This window comes from Lontra canadensis, unplaced genomic scaffold, assembly GCF_010015895.1.
Source record: "Lontra canadensis isolate GAN:19392208 unplaced genomic scaffold, GSC_riverotter_1.0 scaffold76, whole genome shotgun sequence".
Classification (NCBI taxonomy): domain Eukaryota; kingdom Metazoa; phylum Chordata; class Mammalia; order Carnivora; family Mustelidae; genus Lontra; species Lontra canadensis.
The window spans coordinates 10309463-10327437 of NW_022631070.1; the positions used below are offsets into that span (position 1 = coordinate 10309463).

General features: G+C 50.8%; 1 protein-coding gene across 5 annotated transcripts in view; it reads right to left on the reverse strand.

Moving 5' to 3' along the window:
• ZMYND11 (zinc finger MYND-type containing 11) overlaps positions 1–17975 on the reverse strand; it is a 119302-nt gene that overhangs the window by 12321 nt on the left and 89006 nt on the right. For 3 of the 5 annotated variants that reach the window (XM_032881697.1, XM_032881696.1, XM_032881698.1), the window contains 6 exons: positions 10915–10992; positions 8619–8711; positions 6213–6300; positions 5639–5694; positions 1334–1411; positions 389–507 (listed from right to left, as the gene is read on the reverse strand). In XM_032881697.1, coding sequence (XP_032737588.1) covers positions 389–507; positions 1334–1411; positions 5639–5694; positions 6213–6300; positions 8619–8711; positions 10915–10992 — 512 coding nt within the window. The remainder of the gene's footprint in view (positions 1–388; positions 508–1333; positions 1412–5638; positions 5695–6212; positions 6301–8618; positions 8712–10914; positions 10993–17975) is intronic. The other 2 variants (XM_032881699.1, XM_032881695.1) reach the window with 1 other exon arrangement.

Consider the following 17975-nt stretch of genomic DNA (forward strand, 5'->3'; position numbering starts at 1 on the left):
ACTCCATAAGCCCAAAAGAAACCAAGACCAAAAAAACCCCAAACAAACCAACCCAGGAGGTAAAAACGACAAAGCCATTAGTGATTTCCTGTTCTGGGTAGCAGGTTTCCTGGTTTTATTAACTTTTTCCCCCTGTACTTACGTATCCTATTGAATTTTCAAGAAAAAAGGAAAGACAATGAGCCAAAATAAATCAATGCGTAACAAAAGGAAAAAAACAATGGATAACGATGGGAAAAAAAAAGAAAAAAAAAGTGACGTGTGATTTGTTTCTCCAAATCAGAGTAAGTTCCTGCCTGTTTCTGACAGAGGGGCCCTCCGAACACCACGGCCCACCTGGTGGGCACCCGGGGCACCGGGCGGTCAGTGATGGACAGGCCATGCTCACCGTTGGTGATGGTGACCAAAGAAGCGGACGTCCACCTGGTTGTCCTCCTTCTGCAGGACTTTGGCGGGCCAGAACCCAAAGCCTTTCATCTTGGCCCAAACGAGCTCATGGTTAGGTATCTGGAAATAAAATGTTTTAGCATGTCACGTTACTTTTAAAGTATTAAACGGAAGCACATCATTAATAATGAACAATCTAGTAAGTACAGTCCATTATCCTGAAAATGTTTTAACTCCTAAAAACATAGAAGTTTTTCTCAGATTGGTTCTGCCTTCAAGAAAAATACCTAAAGACTGCAACCTGCATAAAGCAGCGGTATGGAGACTCAGCTCTCCGGACAGACAGGCTTCAGCATGCAGGGGTGAGGCAGTCCCCGCAGCCAGCCGACGCATGTGCGGGATGTGGCAAATTCCCTGTCCTCACCACCGGGAGCGGCACACCAACACCTGGAGCCAGTCATGAAGGGGAGTGGGAGGCCCGGTCTAGGCTCACCAGCTCAGAGAGACGCCACAGGCCTGGGAGGCACAGTGAGGTCAAGAAGCAGCCGCGGGCGCCCAGGGCCCGGGTGCTGCCCCTCCAGTCCCCGAGAGAGAGCACCCTTCCTGAACTCACATCATCCCAGGGGACAGCACAGCCACAAGCACCCACAAAACCTTACACTTCCTGTGAAAGAATGAGGGGAAAGGCAGAAATTCACTCTGCGATATATTCAGGGGCCCCGAGTTTGTTCTTAAGTTCCTCATTTCAAAGTCAGAGATGGATAATGATGCCAAGGTGTTCACCCTGTGTTCCGGGTTTCGTAATCATCAAAACCATGTATACTGAATACAAAGAAAAATATCGAGGAAGGACTGTAATCCTTGAGCACACGGGGAATAGCTTCCTTAGAATAATACATCACACACTTAAGAGGTAAAAAACAGAAAACCACAAAATTTCACCTACGCAAGGATAGCAGAACCAGTTGTCAGGACGCGCGTTGGACAGATAGAAGCAGTTCTTGCAAAGCTGTAGTTCGTCCAGCTGGAAAAGAAAAGCAACTGTTGCAGCCACATGCAACACGGGCGCCCAACTGTGCAGAACGTCCGTGTAAATTAACACACGTTTTCCTTCGCGGATTGTCAGGCTCGAAGAGTCTTTCTAAGTTTAACCATTTCATTTTTCCGTAAACACGGGGAGAGCGGCCACTCGCCCGTGCGCACCACCTGCACGTCTGACCTCCGCGCTCAGCCCGGGGCCTGCATCCCACTGGTCAGCACTCACACGACATGCTGCGTCCTCACACAGGCCCCGCTGGCCGGCCCCCTTCAATACCCAGGACCAGCAACAGCAGTGCGTGCGCCGCCTCGATCCTCACCCTCTCCGTCAGTCCCTGTTGGCCTTCCTGACACTCTTTCACGACTTGTAAAGAAATATATTTTGTCTGTTTCTTTTTTGAGTTTTTCTTCAGAGTACAGCCCCATGAGCAGAAAGCAGTACCTTGTCCACCACTTTATCCCTAAAATACTGCACAGCACAGAGCAGACACTCAAGAAATATTTGCTGAATAAGAGAAAAAACAAAGGCCAAACTTGAAATCAAGAAAAAAGAGTTTTTTATATAAATTAAGACAATTCTGCAAGATTTAGTATGGTTTCACATGAGTGTATCAAATCAAAAGGACGTTCCCTAATATATATTTCATTTATTGACTGAATAAACTGTGTGCAACAGTTTACTGTATGAACTCTGTTGTTTGGGTTTTTTGCCTGTGAAATCTATCTTGGAACTCAAACATGTATCTTTCATTCAAAGAGGAAACATTTCTGCACAGTGAAGGAAATGGTCAACAAAACGAAAAGGCAACCTAATGAATGGGAGAAGATCTCTGCAAATGATATATCCAATAAGGGGTTAATATCCAAAATATGTGAAGAACTACCACACCTAAAAACAAACAAACAAACAAAAATTCAATTAAAAATGAATAGGAACTAAACAGACGTTTTTCCAAAGACGACATACAGATGGCCAACACACACGTGAGGAGATGCCACGTCACTGGTCATAGGGGAAATACAGATCAGAACTACACTGAGCTGTCGCTCACACCTGTCCAATGGCTCGAACCAACAACCAAGGAAACAGGATGCAGACAAAGGGGAACCTCAGGCACTGCTGGAGGGAGCAGGCTGGGAGGCCACTGTGGAGAACAGTACAGAGGGTCCTTAAAAAGTTAAAAACAGAGCTGCCCTGGGACCCAGGAGTCCCGCTACTGGGTGTCTGTCAAGGAAACCAACCGCTAAGCCGCAGGGATACGTGCTCCCCGAGATCACTGCAGCGTCATCTGCAACAATCGTGACACAGAGGCCACCCCAGTGTCCGCGAACTGACAACTGGACGGATGGGGGCGGGGCCTATCCTTCTCAAACTATTCCACACAACAGAAAATGAGGGGAAAACTCCCAAACTTACTCTATGAGACCCTGATACGAAAACCAGATAGACTCCACTGAAAAAGAGAATTATAGGCCAATATCGCTAATGAACACAGACGCGGAAATTCCAATAAAATATTAGCAAATCAAAACCAACAATACATAAATCATTCAACACAATCAAATGGGATTTATTCCTGGCTGCAAGCATGGTTCAGTATTCACAAATTAATCAACATGATTTACCACATTAATGAAACAAAGGATAAAAACCACATGATCATTTCCGTAGAGGCAGACAAAGCGCAACATCTAATCATGATAAAAACCCCCCAATAAAGTAGGTATGAGGGAAAATACCTCGATAGATAATAAAGGCCATCTACGAAAACCCACAGCATCTTCAATGGGGAAGAAGTGAGAGCCTTTCCTGTATGGTCAGCAACACAAGAAGGATGTCTGCTCTCACCACTGTTACGTGTGACAGCACTGGAAGTCCTGGCCTCAGCAGTCAGACAACAGAGAGAACTAAAAAGTCATCCAGGGGCGCCTGAGTGGCTCAGTCCTTTAAGTGTCTGCCTTCGGCTCAGGTCATGATCCCAGGGTCCTGGGATCGAGCCCCCCGTCAGGCTCTCTCATTCTCCACTCCACCTGCACTCTCTCACTGTCTCTGTCTCTAATAATTATATCAAATCTTAAGGAAGGATGGAATGAAGGTCATGCAATCCGGCAAGGAAGAAGTCAAAACGTCCGTTATTTTCAGATAATGGCCCACACCTTAAACTGCAAAGATTCCACCAAAAAACTGTTAGAACTGACAAACAAATTCAGTAAAGTCACAGGTTACAAAATCCATGTATTGCAATCTGCTGTTTATCTATACACCAGTCCTGAAGCAGCACAAAGAGAAATTCAAGAATCAATCCCATTCAATACTGCACCAAAAACAGATAAGATACTGGGAAGAAGCCTGACCAAACAGGAGAAAGAGGCGCACACTCTGCAAACCGTGAAACACTGAGGAGAGAAACTGAAGATGACCTGAAGAAATGGAAAGGCGTTCCATGTTCATGGACTGAAAGAACAGATGTTGTGAAAATGTCTGTAAGGCCTAAAGCAGTCTGCACGTTGAATACCAAAATACCAACAGCATTTTTCACAGAGCTAGAACAAATGATCCCAAAATTTGAACGGAATCACACAAGACCTCAAATAGGCAAAGCAATCTTGAAAAAGGAGGAAAAAAAAAAAAAAAAAGGCTGAAAGCTTCACAATTCCAGACTTCAAGCTGTATTACAAAGCTGAGGTCATAAAGACAGTGTGGTTCTGGCACAGAAACAGACATGAGCATTGATGGACCCGGACAGAAGACCCAGAAATCCACCCATGACTATATGGCAATTTATCTGTGACAAAGGAGGAAGGAATACGCAGTAGAGAAAGAGTTTCCTCAACAAATGGTGTGGGGAACCTTGGACAGCCACATGCAGAAGAATGAAACCAGGCCATGTTCTTACACCACACACAGAAATAAACTCAAGATGGATCAAAGACCTAAATGTGAGAGAGGAATCCATCAAAATCCTAGAGGAGAACGCAGGCAGCAACCTCTGTGACCCCAGCCACAGCAAATTCTTGCTACACACGTCTCCAAAGGCAAGAGAAACAAAAGCACAAAAATGAAGTACTGGGACTTCACCAAGATAAAAAGCTTCTGCACAGCAAAGGAAAACATTTGACAAAACCAAAAGACAACTGACAGAATGGGAGAAGATATTTGAAAATGTCTTATCAGATAAAGGGTTGGTAACCAAAATCTATAAAGAACTTCTTGGACTCAACACCCAAAAAAACAAATAATGCAGTCAAGAAAGCAGGGCAGAGGACATGAACAGACACTTCTCCAAAGAAGACACACAAATGGCCAACAGACACATGAAGAAATGCTCCACATCACTCAGGATCAGGGGAACATGCGTCGAAACCACAGTGAGACGCCACCTGCACTCCCCCGTATTTACCCCAACGATACAGATGCAGCGGAAAGAAGGGGCACCCATTGTTGCAGCAGCAAAATCCACGGGCGCCCAGCTGCAGAAGGAGCCGAGGTGCTCCTCAAGAGACGGACGGACGAAGAGGACATGGTTTGCACACACGCGGGAGTGTTAAGCAGCCCTATAAAGAATGAAATCTTGTCATTTGCAACGACGTGAATGGAGCTAGAGGCTGTAAAACTGACTTAAGCGAGTCAGAGAAGGATAAATACCGTTTAATGTCACTTATCTGTGGAATCTGAAAAACCAAACAACAAAAATAAAAGGAACTCATCACCACAGAGAACAAACTGGTGGTTCCGGGGCGGGAGCGGCGGGCGTGGTGAAGGGGACTGTCATGACGGCGGCCTGTCTCAGCGATGGGCAGGGAATACTGCGGGTCACAGTGTGCTGATGCCGCGTGGCGCAGAGGGACTCCCCTCACCCAGAGGCGCAGTGAGTGACGCGCGGACTTGGGACCCTGGTGCTCACCCAACACTGTATGGCGACTGTGCTTCAGTGTAAAAATACAAATGAGCCGAACATTTATTGAGTGTCTGCGCAGTGCCACATACCCGCCTGCCTCGTGGAACCAACGGCCCTGAGAGCAGCTACACAAGAGGAAACATTTCTCTGTACAAGTTACTCAACAACTCCATCTAACCCCCAGGTTTCCTAGAGAAATTCTCCCTTCCATTTGCGTTATTTTCCATGTACGCCGAACATGGAAATAAAACGATTTCAAGGAAATGGCAGGTTGGAGGCATGTAAGCCGTGGCCTCCGGAGGGGTGGGCGGTACCTCGTGGCAGGTGTCCTTGTACAGCATCCGGGCTATGTCCGCCTGCTCGCTGTCTGCTGTAATTAAAGGCAGAGATGATCTATTACCAGTCATCTAGAAACACAAGACGATCCCAAGTCATACATTTACAGCTTCTTTCAGTGATAAAAGTGGCCACGTACTATTTTAAACAAAAATGTCTACTTTAAATAAAGTTCAGGCAGCAAAACAACACTTTCTGTGCAGCTTTCATGTTGCTTTCAACAGAGTACTGAAGCTCTAAGTGCAGAGCAGCCTGTTTCTCTCCTTCGGAATGACAGGACAGTAATCAAAGTGCTGATAAAAAAATCCCTCGACTAAGTTTGCGTCTGAAACTGTAGGGCATGCGGTTTTCATCATTTAGTGAGCTGGAGCCTTTGGGCACTTTGATAGGCCAGAACCACATTACGAAATATTTTTGAGTTGAAACCCTGACGTTACTGCTTAGAAATCATGAAAGTGTTCATGTTCTGAATCGCGTTTTATCGAAGGCATCTCCTGACCCAGGATGTGAACGGTATGGGGGAAACATGCACAGAGAAGAAAACCATTCAACCTCCGTAGAAAATCACGGTGTTGTGCAGAAGCAGCTGCGCGTCCGCCTTGAACTCTTCATAGCTTCGGTACCTCCCCTCGTTCACCTTCTGCAGGGGGCGACAGGGTCTCGTGTTACACAGATGGGGTCAGAGCACGGGCGCGCGGCGGGGACTTGCCGGGACGACGCCACGACCACTCCCGTGTCCCACAGCATGGAAGGGACACGTGTGGGGACCCGGACAAGCCTGCCTGCAGCCAGGATCGTGGGGTCCGGCGGCCACCCACCCCGCTCAGCGGCCAGCTGGGCCCTGCCCAACGCGCGTGCCCCTCATTCTGCGGGACGAAGACTCGCCGTGACGAAGGAGAGCCCTGGCCAGGGGGCTGGCGAGACCTGAACAACACAGCCACCGTCTGTACAGCACACGTGCACAAAGACTGAAAAAAGACAACCACCGTCAGCCTCTGGGATGCTTTTTGTCACAGAGAAGAAGATACATTCATAATTCTGAAGCGGGACCAGGAACCCAATTACAAGTAACTTTAAAATAAAGTCCTAGGTGTTCCTCTGTGTACCAAGGCAATGCAAGGGCTTCTACTGCATTACATGCTGCATCTAAAGGGTTTCCATCGCAGGGCTTTCTGTTGCTTTGCCTTTAGCTGCCAGGGAAAAGGATTATGGAGGGAATTTGAGGATTTTTTACAGGGGAGGCAAAGTTTTTGGAAGAAAGGTATAGCAAAGTTATTTAGAGGTAGCACGGAGGGCTTTTCTTATCTTGGTGCTACTTTTAGGAAATCAGCTTGAAAGTAATGTAGAATACAAAGGCCTCCAGAGTATCTAAGGTCCCACGGATCTGGTGAAATCCCCAGGGACCCACTGCGGTTGTCCGTCCTGAGAAGGCTTGCAGGAGTCCCTGTGCTGGAGGTGCCTGCTCCGGCCTGCCATCGACAGGTCACAGAGCGTATTCACAAACACCAACATCGGAGCCCCAGTCTGAATTTCTGACTGCCCTGGGCTCCAGAGGCCCAGGCACTGGCGTGGTCTACAGCTCCCAGGTGTCTGATACACACCCAACATTCTCAAAGCAACTTTGTGATTTCTGATGTTGGCACCATCGTGGCATTGACTTTGGTTTGAACTGTAAGCTACCGGAGATACAAAATCTTGTCTTCCTCTTTCTCTTCCTTACAGAGCTGTCCACTCCTGGATGCCACCCGCACCCCCTCACAGCGCCATCTGCTCCATCGCCCCAGCTCGTGTGCTCAATTAGACGGGATCCAACTAGGCGGAGCGTGGAAGGTGCCCTCAGGGAGAGGAAGAAGCCAAGCCAGGGTGGGGCTGTGCAGGGGGAGGAAGGGCAGCTGGGGTCTTCATCGTCCTCAGGGACGTTAGGGTTTAGGAATAGAGGCTTTGCTTGAGGACATGAAACCTGGGGGTAGGAGATGAGGTGAAAACTCCCTGTTTTGTTCCAGGCTCTACTGGCCACCTTCTAGGAACAGCCTTCATCTCCTCCTTTACTGAACTACTACACCTTCAGTCCTTCCCAGCGGCCAAGGGGACTGAGAAACTTGTAAAATGACTCCAGATGATTCCTGCGGTCCCCTATAGGCTATTATGGCAACCACAAAATCTTAAATTCAAAGTGACATGCCAAGTACAGAATTAGTACTTCAGCAATCCTAACTGGAAACATGTTAAAATGTTCTACTGGATTTTACTGCAACTTGTAATTACATATTAACAAAGCCATCAAAAAACCTTGGCCAGAAGAGGTAAAATTAAGCACTCTTAAGAGTAGTCAAGTTTTGGGGCTCCTGGGTGGCTTAGCCGTTAAGCGTCTGCCTTTGGCTCAGCTCATGGTCCCAGGGTCCTGGGATGGAGCCTGCATCAGGCTTCCTGCTCAGCTGGAAGCCTGCATCTCCCTCTCCCACTCGCCCTGCTTGTGTTCCCGCTCTCGCTGTGTCTCTCTCTGTCAAACAAATCAATAAAATCTTTAAAAACAAAGCAAAACCAAACCAAACCGGAGAGTTAAGTTCTCGGATTCTCATCTTCGTGTTGCTCAAGTTCAGTCTGTTGCTTCCCAGGACCCCAGTCCCAGGCACTCCTGTTTCCTTGAGAGACGCCCACGCAGCATCGCTCACGTGAGGAGAGCCCACCCCGCTGGGGAGCCCCGAATCGGGGCATCACCTGAGCCCACCACACCGGCTGCTCCGACTGAGCCTCCAGGAGCTCCGGTGGCTTCCCACCGGGGCCTCCCACCGAGAACGCCCCGTCCGTGCACAGAGCAGCGCCGGGCCCTTTACGTTTAGGAAGAGGGTGGGCGGGCAGCCCTCGGGAGGAAGGGCACCGGAATCCTGTGCGGCTGGGAGCTGTGGAGTCACCTGGGAGCTCTGCGGTATGGGGAACAGGACCGAGGGCGGGCTTTACCTCCTGGATGGTGGGGACGTCCACCGCCGAGTGCACCAGCCTCCGGTACATCGGGTGCTTGTTGTCCTTGCCCTTCTTATTAAGGTCTATGGCCTGAAAGGTCAGCAGACACACGTTTCAAACACAGCCCAAGAGAGACAAGTGAGACAATTCCTAAACGACAGAATTTACCAGAAAACGTATGTGTACTCTATCATTTAAGGCGACATTTTTAGGGTTTTGATAGAAAGAACAATTATTTTGGAAAATTCCACTTCTTTTTGGATGTATCTGTTAAATGTTCATTTTGATAAATGTATTAAAAATGTAAAAATATTAATGTTTCTACAACACAGGAGGTAGGAATATATAACAGGGAAAGGCCATCCCTTCCATAAAGCGTGCTGCGAAAATTGGGCACTTTTTTTTTTTTTAAGATTTCATTTATCTATTTGACAGGGGGAGAGAGTGCACAATCAGGGGAGGAAAGGCAGAGGGGGAAGCAGGCTTCACAATGAGCAGCGAGCCCGATGCAGGGTTCCATCCGAGCCCCTGGGATCATGACCTGAGCCAAAGGCAGACACTTAATGACTGAGCCACCTAGAAGCCCCGAAATTGGACACTTTCTTACACCTATATAAACATTAACTCAAAATGGAGTAAAGACCCAAATGTGAGACCTGAAACTACATAAATCCTGGAAGAAAACACAGGCAGTAAACTTCTGCACATCAACCTAGCAATATTCTTCAGAGATATCCCCTGAGGCAAAGGAAACAAAAGCGAAAATGAACTACTGGGACTTCATCAAGATAAAAAGCTTCTGCACAGCACAGGAAACAGTCAACAAAACTAAAAGACAACGCATGGAATGTAACAAGGTATTTGCAAACGGCCTATCGATAAAGAGTCAGTACCCAAATTCCATCAAGAACTTTTTAAACTGAACACCCACAGAACAAATAATCCAATCAAGAAATGGGCAGAAGACATGAACAGACATTTCTGCAAAGAAGACATCCAGATGGCCAACAGACATATGAGAAAGTGCTCCACATCACTCGGCATCAGGGAAATACAAATCAAAACCACAATGAGATCCCACCTCACGCCAGTCAGAATGGCTAAAATTAACACGTCAGGAAACGGCAGATGCTGGCGAGGATGTGGGGAAAGGGGAGCCTCCTGCACTGTTGGTGGGAATGCAAGCTGGTGCAGCCACGCTGGAAAACAGCATGGAGGTTCTTCATGATATTAACAATAGAGCTACCCTACGACTCTCCAACTGCACTACTGGGTATTTACCCCTAAGATACAGAAGCAGTGAAAAGAAGGGCCATCTGTACCCCAATGTGCACAGCAGCAATGTCCATGACAGCTAAGCTGCAGAAAGAGCCCAGACGTCCTTCACCAGACGGACGGATAAAGAAGAAGAGGTTTATGTACACAAAGGAATGCCACTCAGCCAACAGGAAGAATGAAATCTTTCCGTTTGCAATGACATGGACAGAAGTACAGGGCGTTACGCTAAGCAGAATAAGCCAGTCAGAGAAAGACACACACCATATGATTTCACTTGTACGCGGGATCTAAAAACAACCAACCAACCAACCAGACTCTTAACTACAATGAACAAAGTGGTGGTTCGCAGACAGGGGGAGCGTCGGGGATGGACAGGAATAGGTGCAAACTTCCACTTATAAAATATGTAAGTCATGGGGCGCCTGGGGGGGGGGGGGTCAGTGGTTAAGCATCTGCCTTCAGCTCAGGTCATGTTCCCAGGGTCCTGGGATCGAGCCCCATGTTGGGTTCCCTGCTGGGCAGGAAGCCCGCTTCTCCCTCTCCCTCCGCCTCTGTTTGTGTTCCCTCTCTGTGTCAATTAAATAAAATCAATAAATAAAATCTTAAATAAATAAATAAGCAGGTAAGTCACGAGGACGACCAGCAGCACGGGGAACACAGCTAACGGTGCCGTCCTCGCGCTGTGTGCCTGTTCTTATTGGTGAGCACGGAGTTGTGCGTACAAAGGTCGAATCATGGTGTTGTACACCTGCCAATAATATGCTATTGCATGCCAACTACGCTTCAATTAAAGATTTTGAAAAATAAAAGATGAAACAACAGAAATGTATCAGCGGAGACAAACAGTGTCAGTCTCCTCTACTTCAGCTCTAGAGACGCCTGACGAAGCAGAACAAAGGAACTCGGGCCGCAGCATTCTGCACCTGATGCCGCTGTAAAGGTCCCTGGTGCGCTCTCTGGTCAGGAAGGGACGGGACGTGTGCTCTGGGAGGTCCCGACCACCCGGAGGACTTACCCGCTCTTTCATGCGGGAGACAATGAACCGCAAGTACGTGCTCATCTCCTGTTTGTTTGTGTTTTTCTTCTTGATGCTCTGTTAAAAACAGAAAAGGCCAGATATAAAATGTGATTATTTACAGGTCTGTATTCATGTAAAAGACTTTTATATATAAAAGATACAGTCTGCAAAGATTGTATTCAAATCTGCACTATTTCCAATGTGTTTGACACCAAGAAATCCTAAACGTGCATAGCATTTAATGTGACAGTAAAACGGAAACAGGTTGTATTTGACATAAGACCTCACAGAATTACACAGTTTTTCTTGATATTTAGAACTTCAACCATTTTCAGATACAACGAATGGTAACGTAATAATGACATGATGTAGAATCACTTATTTTATCAAAAAAAAAAAAAGAGAGAGAGAGAGAGAGAAGAAAAGTTGGCCGAAACCCTTTTGGGAACATTTTAAATCAGTAATACTGAAGGGTGAATTTCGACATACACGATTCCTCTAAAAGGTTATTAAAGTCCACGTCACCTGTGAATTCTGCACAGCACAGCTGCACACCTGCTCATCTGTTTTCAAGGGTTACGGGGTCTGTTCAGTAGTAACCCCAATTTCTATCAGCCTGACCTGAAGAGCTAATTAGGTTCTTCAATTTATGTCTCAGAAGATCTAAATTCATGCAAAGAGAAAAAGATGGGACTCTCCCTTTCATGTCATTTCTAGACAGCACGCAAACAAAGATGAATGTCCCACTTCCTCCGTCGAGGCTGAGGCCTCCCAGCAGCCCCCGCTCTATGGAGGCCGTCCCGCGTGGCCGACTCGGTGCGGACAGCACATCCCGGCGGCCGTCACCCGCGGGCCCCCAGAGGACGGGTCCCTGCCTACTGGAGCCACTGCTCCTAAAGGGCTGTCCATGCCGGATGTCACCCCAACACAGTGGCGGACTGGAGGCAGGAGCCAACGTTCCCCAGGTAACTTCGCTGGGGCGTGTGAACGGGTCACCCACACACACAACACTAAACCACCTGAACGGAAAATGGACAACTGCTTTCTTTCCTGGACGTGTGGTTTCATGCACTTCCCGTTTCAAGTGGTGCCTTCCCGGGGCGCCTGGCTGGCTCAGTCGGAAGAACACGCAACACGTGATCTTGGGGTCATGCGTTCGTGCCCCACGATGCATGCAGAAATGACTTAAATAAAACTCATAAAAACCGTAAACAATAACCCTGACCCCTTCTTTCCACTCCTCACCTGGACTGTGGTACGATTACTGCTTCTGCCGTGCTGGACTGCCGTGTGACCCGTGCACACGGCGTCTAATCAATACCTGGCACAGAGCAGTTGTGCAAGTCTGTCCATACCCAGAGACACCGGTGAACTTCCGGGAAACACGGCTGGGCTTCTGCCCAGCAAGCACAGCCCAGTGACCAGCGAGCACACGCGTGGTCACACCGGGATCAGCCATCTCTGAGGGAAGGTCCCTGGGCTCTCTGCTCGCTCACACACCTGCTTGATCCTCAGGTGACTGGGACACGTGACCGAGACGGAGCACCCCGGTCAGGTCTGGAGCGGACCACACGAGGACACTTCCTGGACTCCAGGTTTAGAGTCACGGGGGCGGGGGCAGGGGCAACTCTGCGGTAACTTGTAGACTCTCATTTTTCACAAGACCCCCAGCAACACGCGGGAACTACCAGCGGCTGCCCCCAAAGCCAGCCCCACAGAGAAGACATCGGTGTGCAGCTGTGTGCACACAGGGGAGTGTGCGGGGCTCTCCGGGCAGGGGAAACATGGTCAGATATGTTGGACAAACATTCTTGCAACATGGACGTCCTCCCACGCACCGCTCTCTACAGAAACGAGCACCTGATGGACTGTCAGAACCGGAGAAGAGAAGGGGTAATAGGCCAAGACGACCACTGCTCTGCTCACCGGTGGGAAACCCACACTCTCTTACCACAGAGGAGAATGAAAACAAAGCTTCCAGCTACATGCTCTATCATGTTAACTCCCAAATATTTTGGATGTGCTACTAAAACTGCTGACCGTAGGTATCCATCTGATCACGAATCTGTGTAGATGCAAATAAAACACCAACCTGTTAACAGGTCACGTGTCCTGTAATTTTAACCTGTTTTTAATTTTAACCTGTTTTAACAGGTGTCGTACAATTTCCGGGAAGTTCACAAGCAACAGGTCACGTAGCGAAGCGTGATTTCCAGGCCCCACACGTACTATTCCCAACTTCCCTCGAGGAGGCAGAGCGGGAAGACTCTCCTCTCTCAGCCTTCTAAGTACCTCCAGCCCAACCCAGGGAGCCCTTGAGAGCGCGGTGGAGAGACTTGGGGAACAGCTGCCCTCGCCGAGCGACTGGGGATCCCACATTTGTGCAGGAAGATGGTTTCCCCTCTGTGCTCAACAGCAGCCCATGCAGTACTTCACTCTTCATGTGAATCTAACCCCTCTTCTTTGTTCGTTAAGAGACGGAGAAAATAAATCGATTCAAACACCTCTGTCAGGGGCGCCACGGGGGCTCCTTCGGTGAAGCGTCTGCCTTCGCCTCAGGTCATGATCTTGGGGGCCCGGGATGGAGCCCCGCATCAGACTCTGCTCAGCGGGGAGCCTGCTTCCCTTCCTCTGCTCCCCCCCACTGCCTGTGCTTTCTCCAATATGCAAAATCTTAAGGAAAAAAAGAAAAAAGCCCAACACCCTTCCCCAATCTCTTGAGGACAAACATGGGTTCTTCCTGCAGATGTCAGACGATGCGGTTCTGTGCCTGGACCTCGGCTCCCTGGGCACTCCCAGGGGGTGGCAAGTGCCTGCTTCCCAGACCCGCTTCCCAGCCGTGGGCCTCGATGCGGGAGCTCACGCCAACAAGAGACCCTGCATGCACGCGGCCTCTCCCCCCCGCCGTTTCCGAAGACCAAGCATTTGCCGTAAGATGCCTGCACACTTGCTAAGCTGATGGGCTTGCGCTCTGCCCCCTCCCTGCTCTAACTCAGAGCTTTACGGTTTCACCGAAGAAAGGAAGGACGCGCTGCAGCCTCCCATCAGGGCGGCACCGTGAGGCGCGAGATCTCCTAGCGACAGTCACAGCGTTTCAACTGTGCCAGTTCAGCCAAACCAAGACACTGAAAGCGGCTTGAGAAAAAGCCACTTGAACAGAAATTAAAGGAGCAGCTTCTCAGGTAAATGCGACTCTGTCTGTAACATAACTGAGCAGATTGCTCTTTAAAGCAAGGTCAGAAAAATAAAACTAAAGCTTTTAGACATCTGCAGGCTATTCCAGACCCAATTCTTCCTCAGGCTTTGCGGACCTGTACGCATTCTCTCCTTGCAGGCCGCAGGCGCCCTCAGGAAAGGCCTCTCCGCAGCCAGTGAGTTCCAGTAACTTCACATCGGCACAGAGGGATGACTCCGGTCAGTGTCTACAAATAATCGGGAGAACCTCAGCATCACGTGGCCAAAGTTGCTGTAACGGTTTTCAGAGGACAATGCTCACGTGGCCGCAGGTGTGTTACGAACGTGTGAGACTGGAGCGAGAAGCTCTCAAACACACGATAGTTGGCCGAGAGGCTGCTTTCCTCCTGGGGAAAAGAATGGACGATCTGAAACATCATCTTGAGTCAGGGATGAGTCGGGGACTCGCCACCATCACCAGAAGTGCGAGTCCAAGCAAACTGGAAGAGGCTGGGTGCGAGCCACAGAGAAAACACGAGTCCAGTACTTCAGCCACACTCAGGACTTATGGTGGTTTCGGCTCAAAGAAGGGAGGAGTGACTTCTGAGCCCCAGCTCATTACTGACAAGATGCCCACGCACCATGACAGGAACGAACACTCACGCCTGAATGGTCTGGAATTTTTAATGTTCTTTAGGGACCCAGATTTTCAGCTCCAGAAATGTATCTTAGCAAAAAACGAACTTGTGGAAACAGTATCTCAGCACAACTAGACCCAAATGAAACCAGTGTGCAATCAGAGGTCCAGGGGTCTTCTCCTTGGACCCCAGATCTGTGCTGCTAGACTTGAGGAAATCCAAGCCCCCCAGCCTGAGATTACACAAGACAAGGACGTCACACTCTCCTGGGGGTCCCCAATATCCAGACTATTTTTCCTGCCATAGGGCCAGATGAGCAGTTGACAAACCTCCTCTGTGAAGGGCCAGACGGTCTATAGCTTAGGCTCGGAGGACAAACGGTAGGAGTCTGTCCGCACCACTCAACTCTGCTACGCACTGAAAAAGCAGTAACGCTCTGCGATACTGAAGTCTGAATTTCTCAGGATTTTCACATGTCACAAAATACTTCCCCTCTCTATGATTTTCTTTTGACCATTTAAAAATGTAAAACCCACTCTAACCTCATGAACAGGGCACAAGCTGGCGGTAGTCTGCCAACCCCCAGACAGACTGTGTTCTGTGGAAACAGGGTTCCCAAGGGTCCAGCTCAGCGGGTGTCTGCCAAGGCCTTGTATAGTATGTGCACACAGTAAGCGCTCAATGAATACTAGCAGAGGAACCGCTGGTAGTCGTTAGGACTGTGTCGCCTGCTGGACAGAACATCCCACACGGCTGAGCTCAAGTACAGGAAATCCCTCCCCGCCAGACGCGGGACTTGGAGCTGGTTGTCGGGCTTGGGCCGTTCGAAGCCGTTGTGTTCAGTGCGGGTGTATCAGCCGCTTCGCGGCCCTCCAACACCTGACACCGCCTCGCCCTCCAACTGCAGAGGTCCCCGACGGCGTCCGTGAGCTCACCGGGCCACCGGCTGGGCATTCACGCACCCCACGGCTGTGCGCTCCACAACACCCTGGCCGCTGTGGCGCCAGGGACCTCACGTGTCCCTGCGGGAGGAACACATCTGCGCCGAAGTCCCCGCAGCACGGGTGGAACCGGCGGCCTCGACGGGTCCCTGAGGCCACAGCACAGAAGGTCCCGGGGCATATTCTCTGCACCAACACTGCCGCTGTCGCCCCGCGAGGCCCGGCGTCTACAGCACCCTCCGCAGCCCCGGGGCACGACGCGGTCCCTACTCAGAGGAAGCACCCAGGTCTGAGGGCCACGCAGTAGAGCTGGCCTGGGGCGAGGGGCGAGGGGTGAGGGACCCGGAGGCGGCCGCCGCGTCCGTCCGCACCCTGCGCCCCGGGAGCCCCTGACCAGCCGTCACCTTCTAGGACAGTTTTCTGAAAATGCACTTGCGTTCGCGCTTTGTCACCCCCACCCACGCTGACGTCGCCTCTCAGCCGCCCGGGACAGGGTGGGGGTGGGGGGTCTGGGGGGTGGACGGGGCGGGGGGTGCTACGTGGACGGCAGCGCGCACGCACACACGCAGCTCACCCCGCACCCCCGGGCCAGCGCAGCGCATTCAATCGCGGGTCCTCGGCTGCGTCCTAAACCCCAGCGCCCCGTGCGCTTGACCTCCTGCAACAGTCCGTCGCTGTCGTCGCTGTCAGGACTTACAGGGGCTCCAAGTTTAAAAACCTCCGTTACGCTGTGCCGGCTCTGCCGTCCGGATCACTGGGGGACACGACACTGGGGTCCAGAAGGTGACTGCTGCGGACCGGGGAAGCGCGCTGGCAAACCCGACTGCGTGCACGCGCCTCCGGAGCAGGGAGGTGGCCCAGGGGTCCCCACCGCGGTGTCCGGGCAACCAGCGACCTGTAGTGCTACCCCCGCCGCGTCCGCACGGACGTCCTGGGGGGCGCTTGCTTCCCCGTCCGGGTCACCGAGTCCTGCCCACCGAGTCCGGCCGCGGCGCAGGTGACCCGGGCAGCCCCGCATCGCAAAGAAGCAGGTCCCCCCCGCCCCAACCCCGTGCCCACACGGACGGGGCTGCGCCACCAGCCCGGGCGCCTGGGCCGCTCAGTGGGTGAGAGTCTGCCTTCGGCTTAGGTTGTGGTCGCGGGGTCCTGGGTTCCAGCCCCCCGCGGGTCGAGCCTGCCCCACCCCCCGCCCGCTCAGGCCCCTCGTCTCCCCGCCCGGTCAGACAGACAAACAATGTAGAGAAGAGCAAAGCGCCAGCTGGGGAGCGGGGCGCGCGCCCACCCGAAGGTCCACCCGCCAGCAGGACACGCCTGGGCAGGCACCCGGCTCCTCGGCGCCGCCACAAAGCCTGGGGGACAGGCAAGAAGGACACACTCAGGGCCGTGTCACGAACAGCGGTCCTCCCCCCCTACAGCCCGAAGAACGCGACCACAGAGAGGCAGCGGGTCTCCCCGGTGGACGCGCCTCCCCGCTCCCTTCTGAAAGGACGCTAGCGTCTGTGTTCCCGGTCGGGGACAAGCATCTCTCTCTCCGCTTCACGGGCCCGTCACAGGGTGCCACCTGGCCCTCCCCCCAGTCGCTCGGGGACCGCAGCGGGGACCGTGCCCACTGCAGCGGTGCGTCCGTACTGGACACCCCAGCCGAGGGCGGCGGTGTCCGCACTGAGGGGCTTATCGTGCTGTGGAAACCAGACCGTCCCCTATCTCCTGATCCCTCAGAACAAAAAGGAAAAGCTCTGATTCAATTAAAATGACCTTATTCACAAAAGATGCATCAGGAAGAACTGTTATTCCACCACCCACAACTCTTCACACCCACATCCAAGCTTTCTGGCCGTAATGTTAAATTCATCATGAGAAGATAATGCAGAAAATGTGTGGTTCTCTTTCTTGTTTGGGTCCAGGTCAGAGGCTATAGCCAACTGTAAGACCCTCTGGCTTTAATAATGCTCCCATCACCTGTTCCTAGAGTCAAGCCTCCTAAATGATTGGTTCAGACAAAAATTACTTTTTAAAAATAATTTTCTTTTTTTTGTTAATATAAAAATGGTATGATCCAGCTTTAAAAACTGTAAAATATATTTGGCTCATGTTCACTTTCTTTTTTTGTTTTTATTTACAGAGAGAGAGACAGCGAGAGCAGAAACAGCGGGGCAGTGGGAGGGAGAAACAGGCTTCCCGCAGAGCAGGGAGCCGATGCGGGGCTCGATCCCAGGACCCTGGGATCATGACCTGAGCCAAAGGCAGACGCTTAATGACTGAGCCACCCAGGTGCCCCTCATTTTTTAATAGTACTAAGACTGTC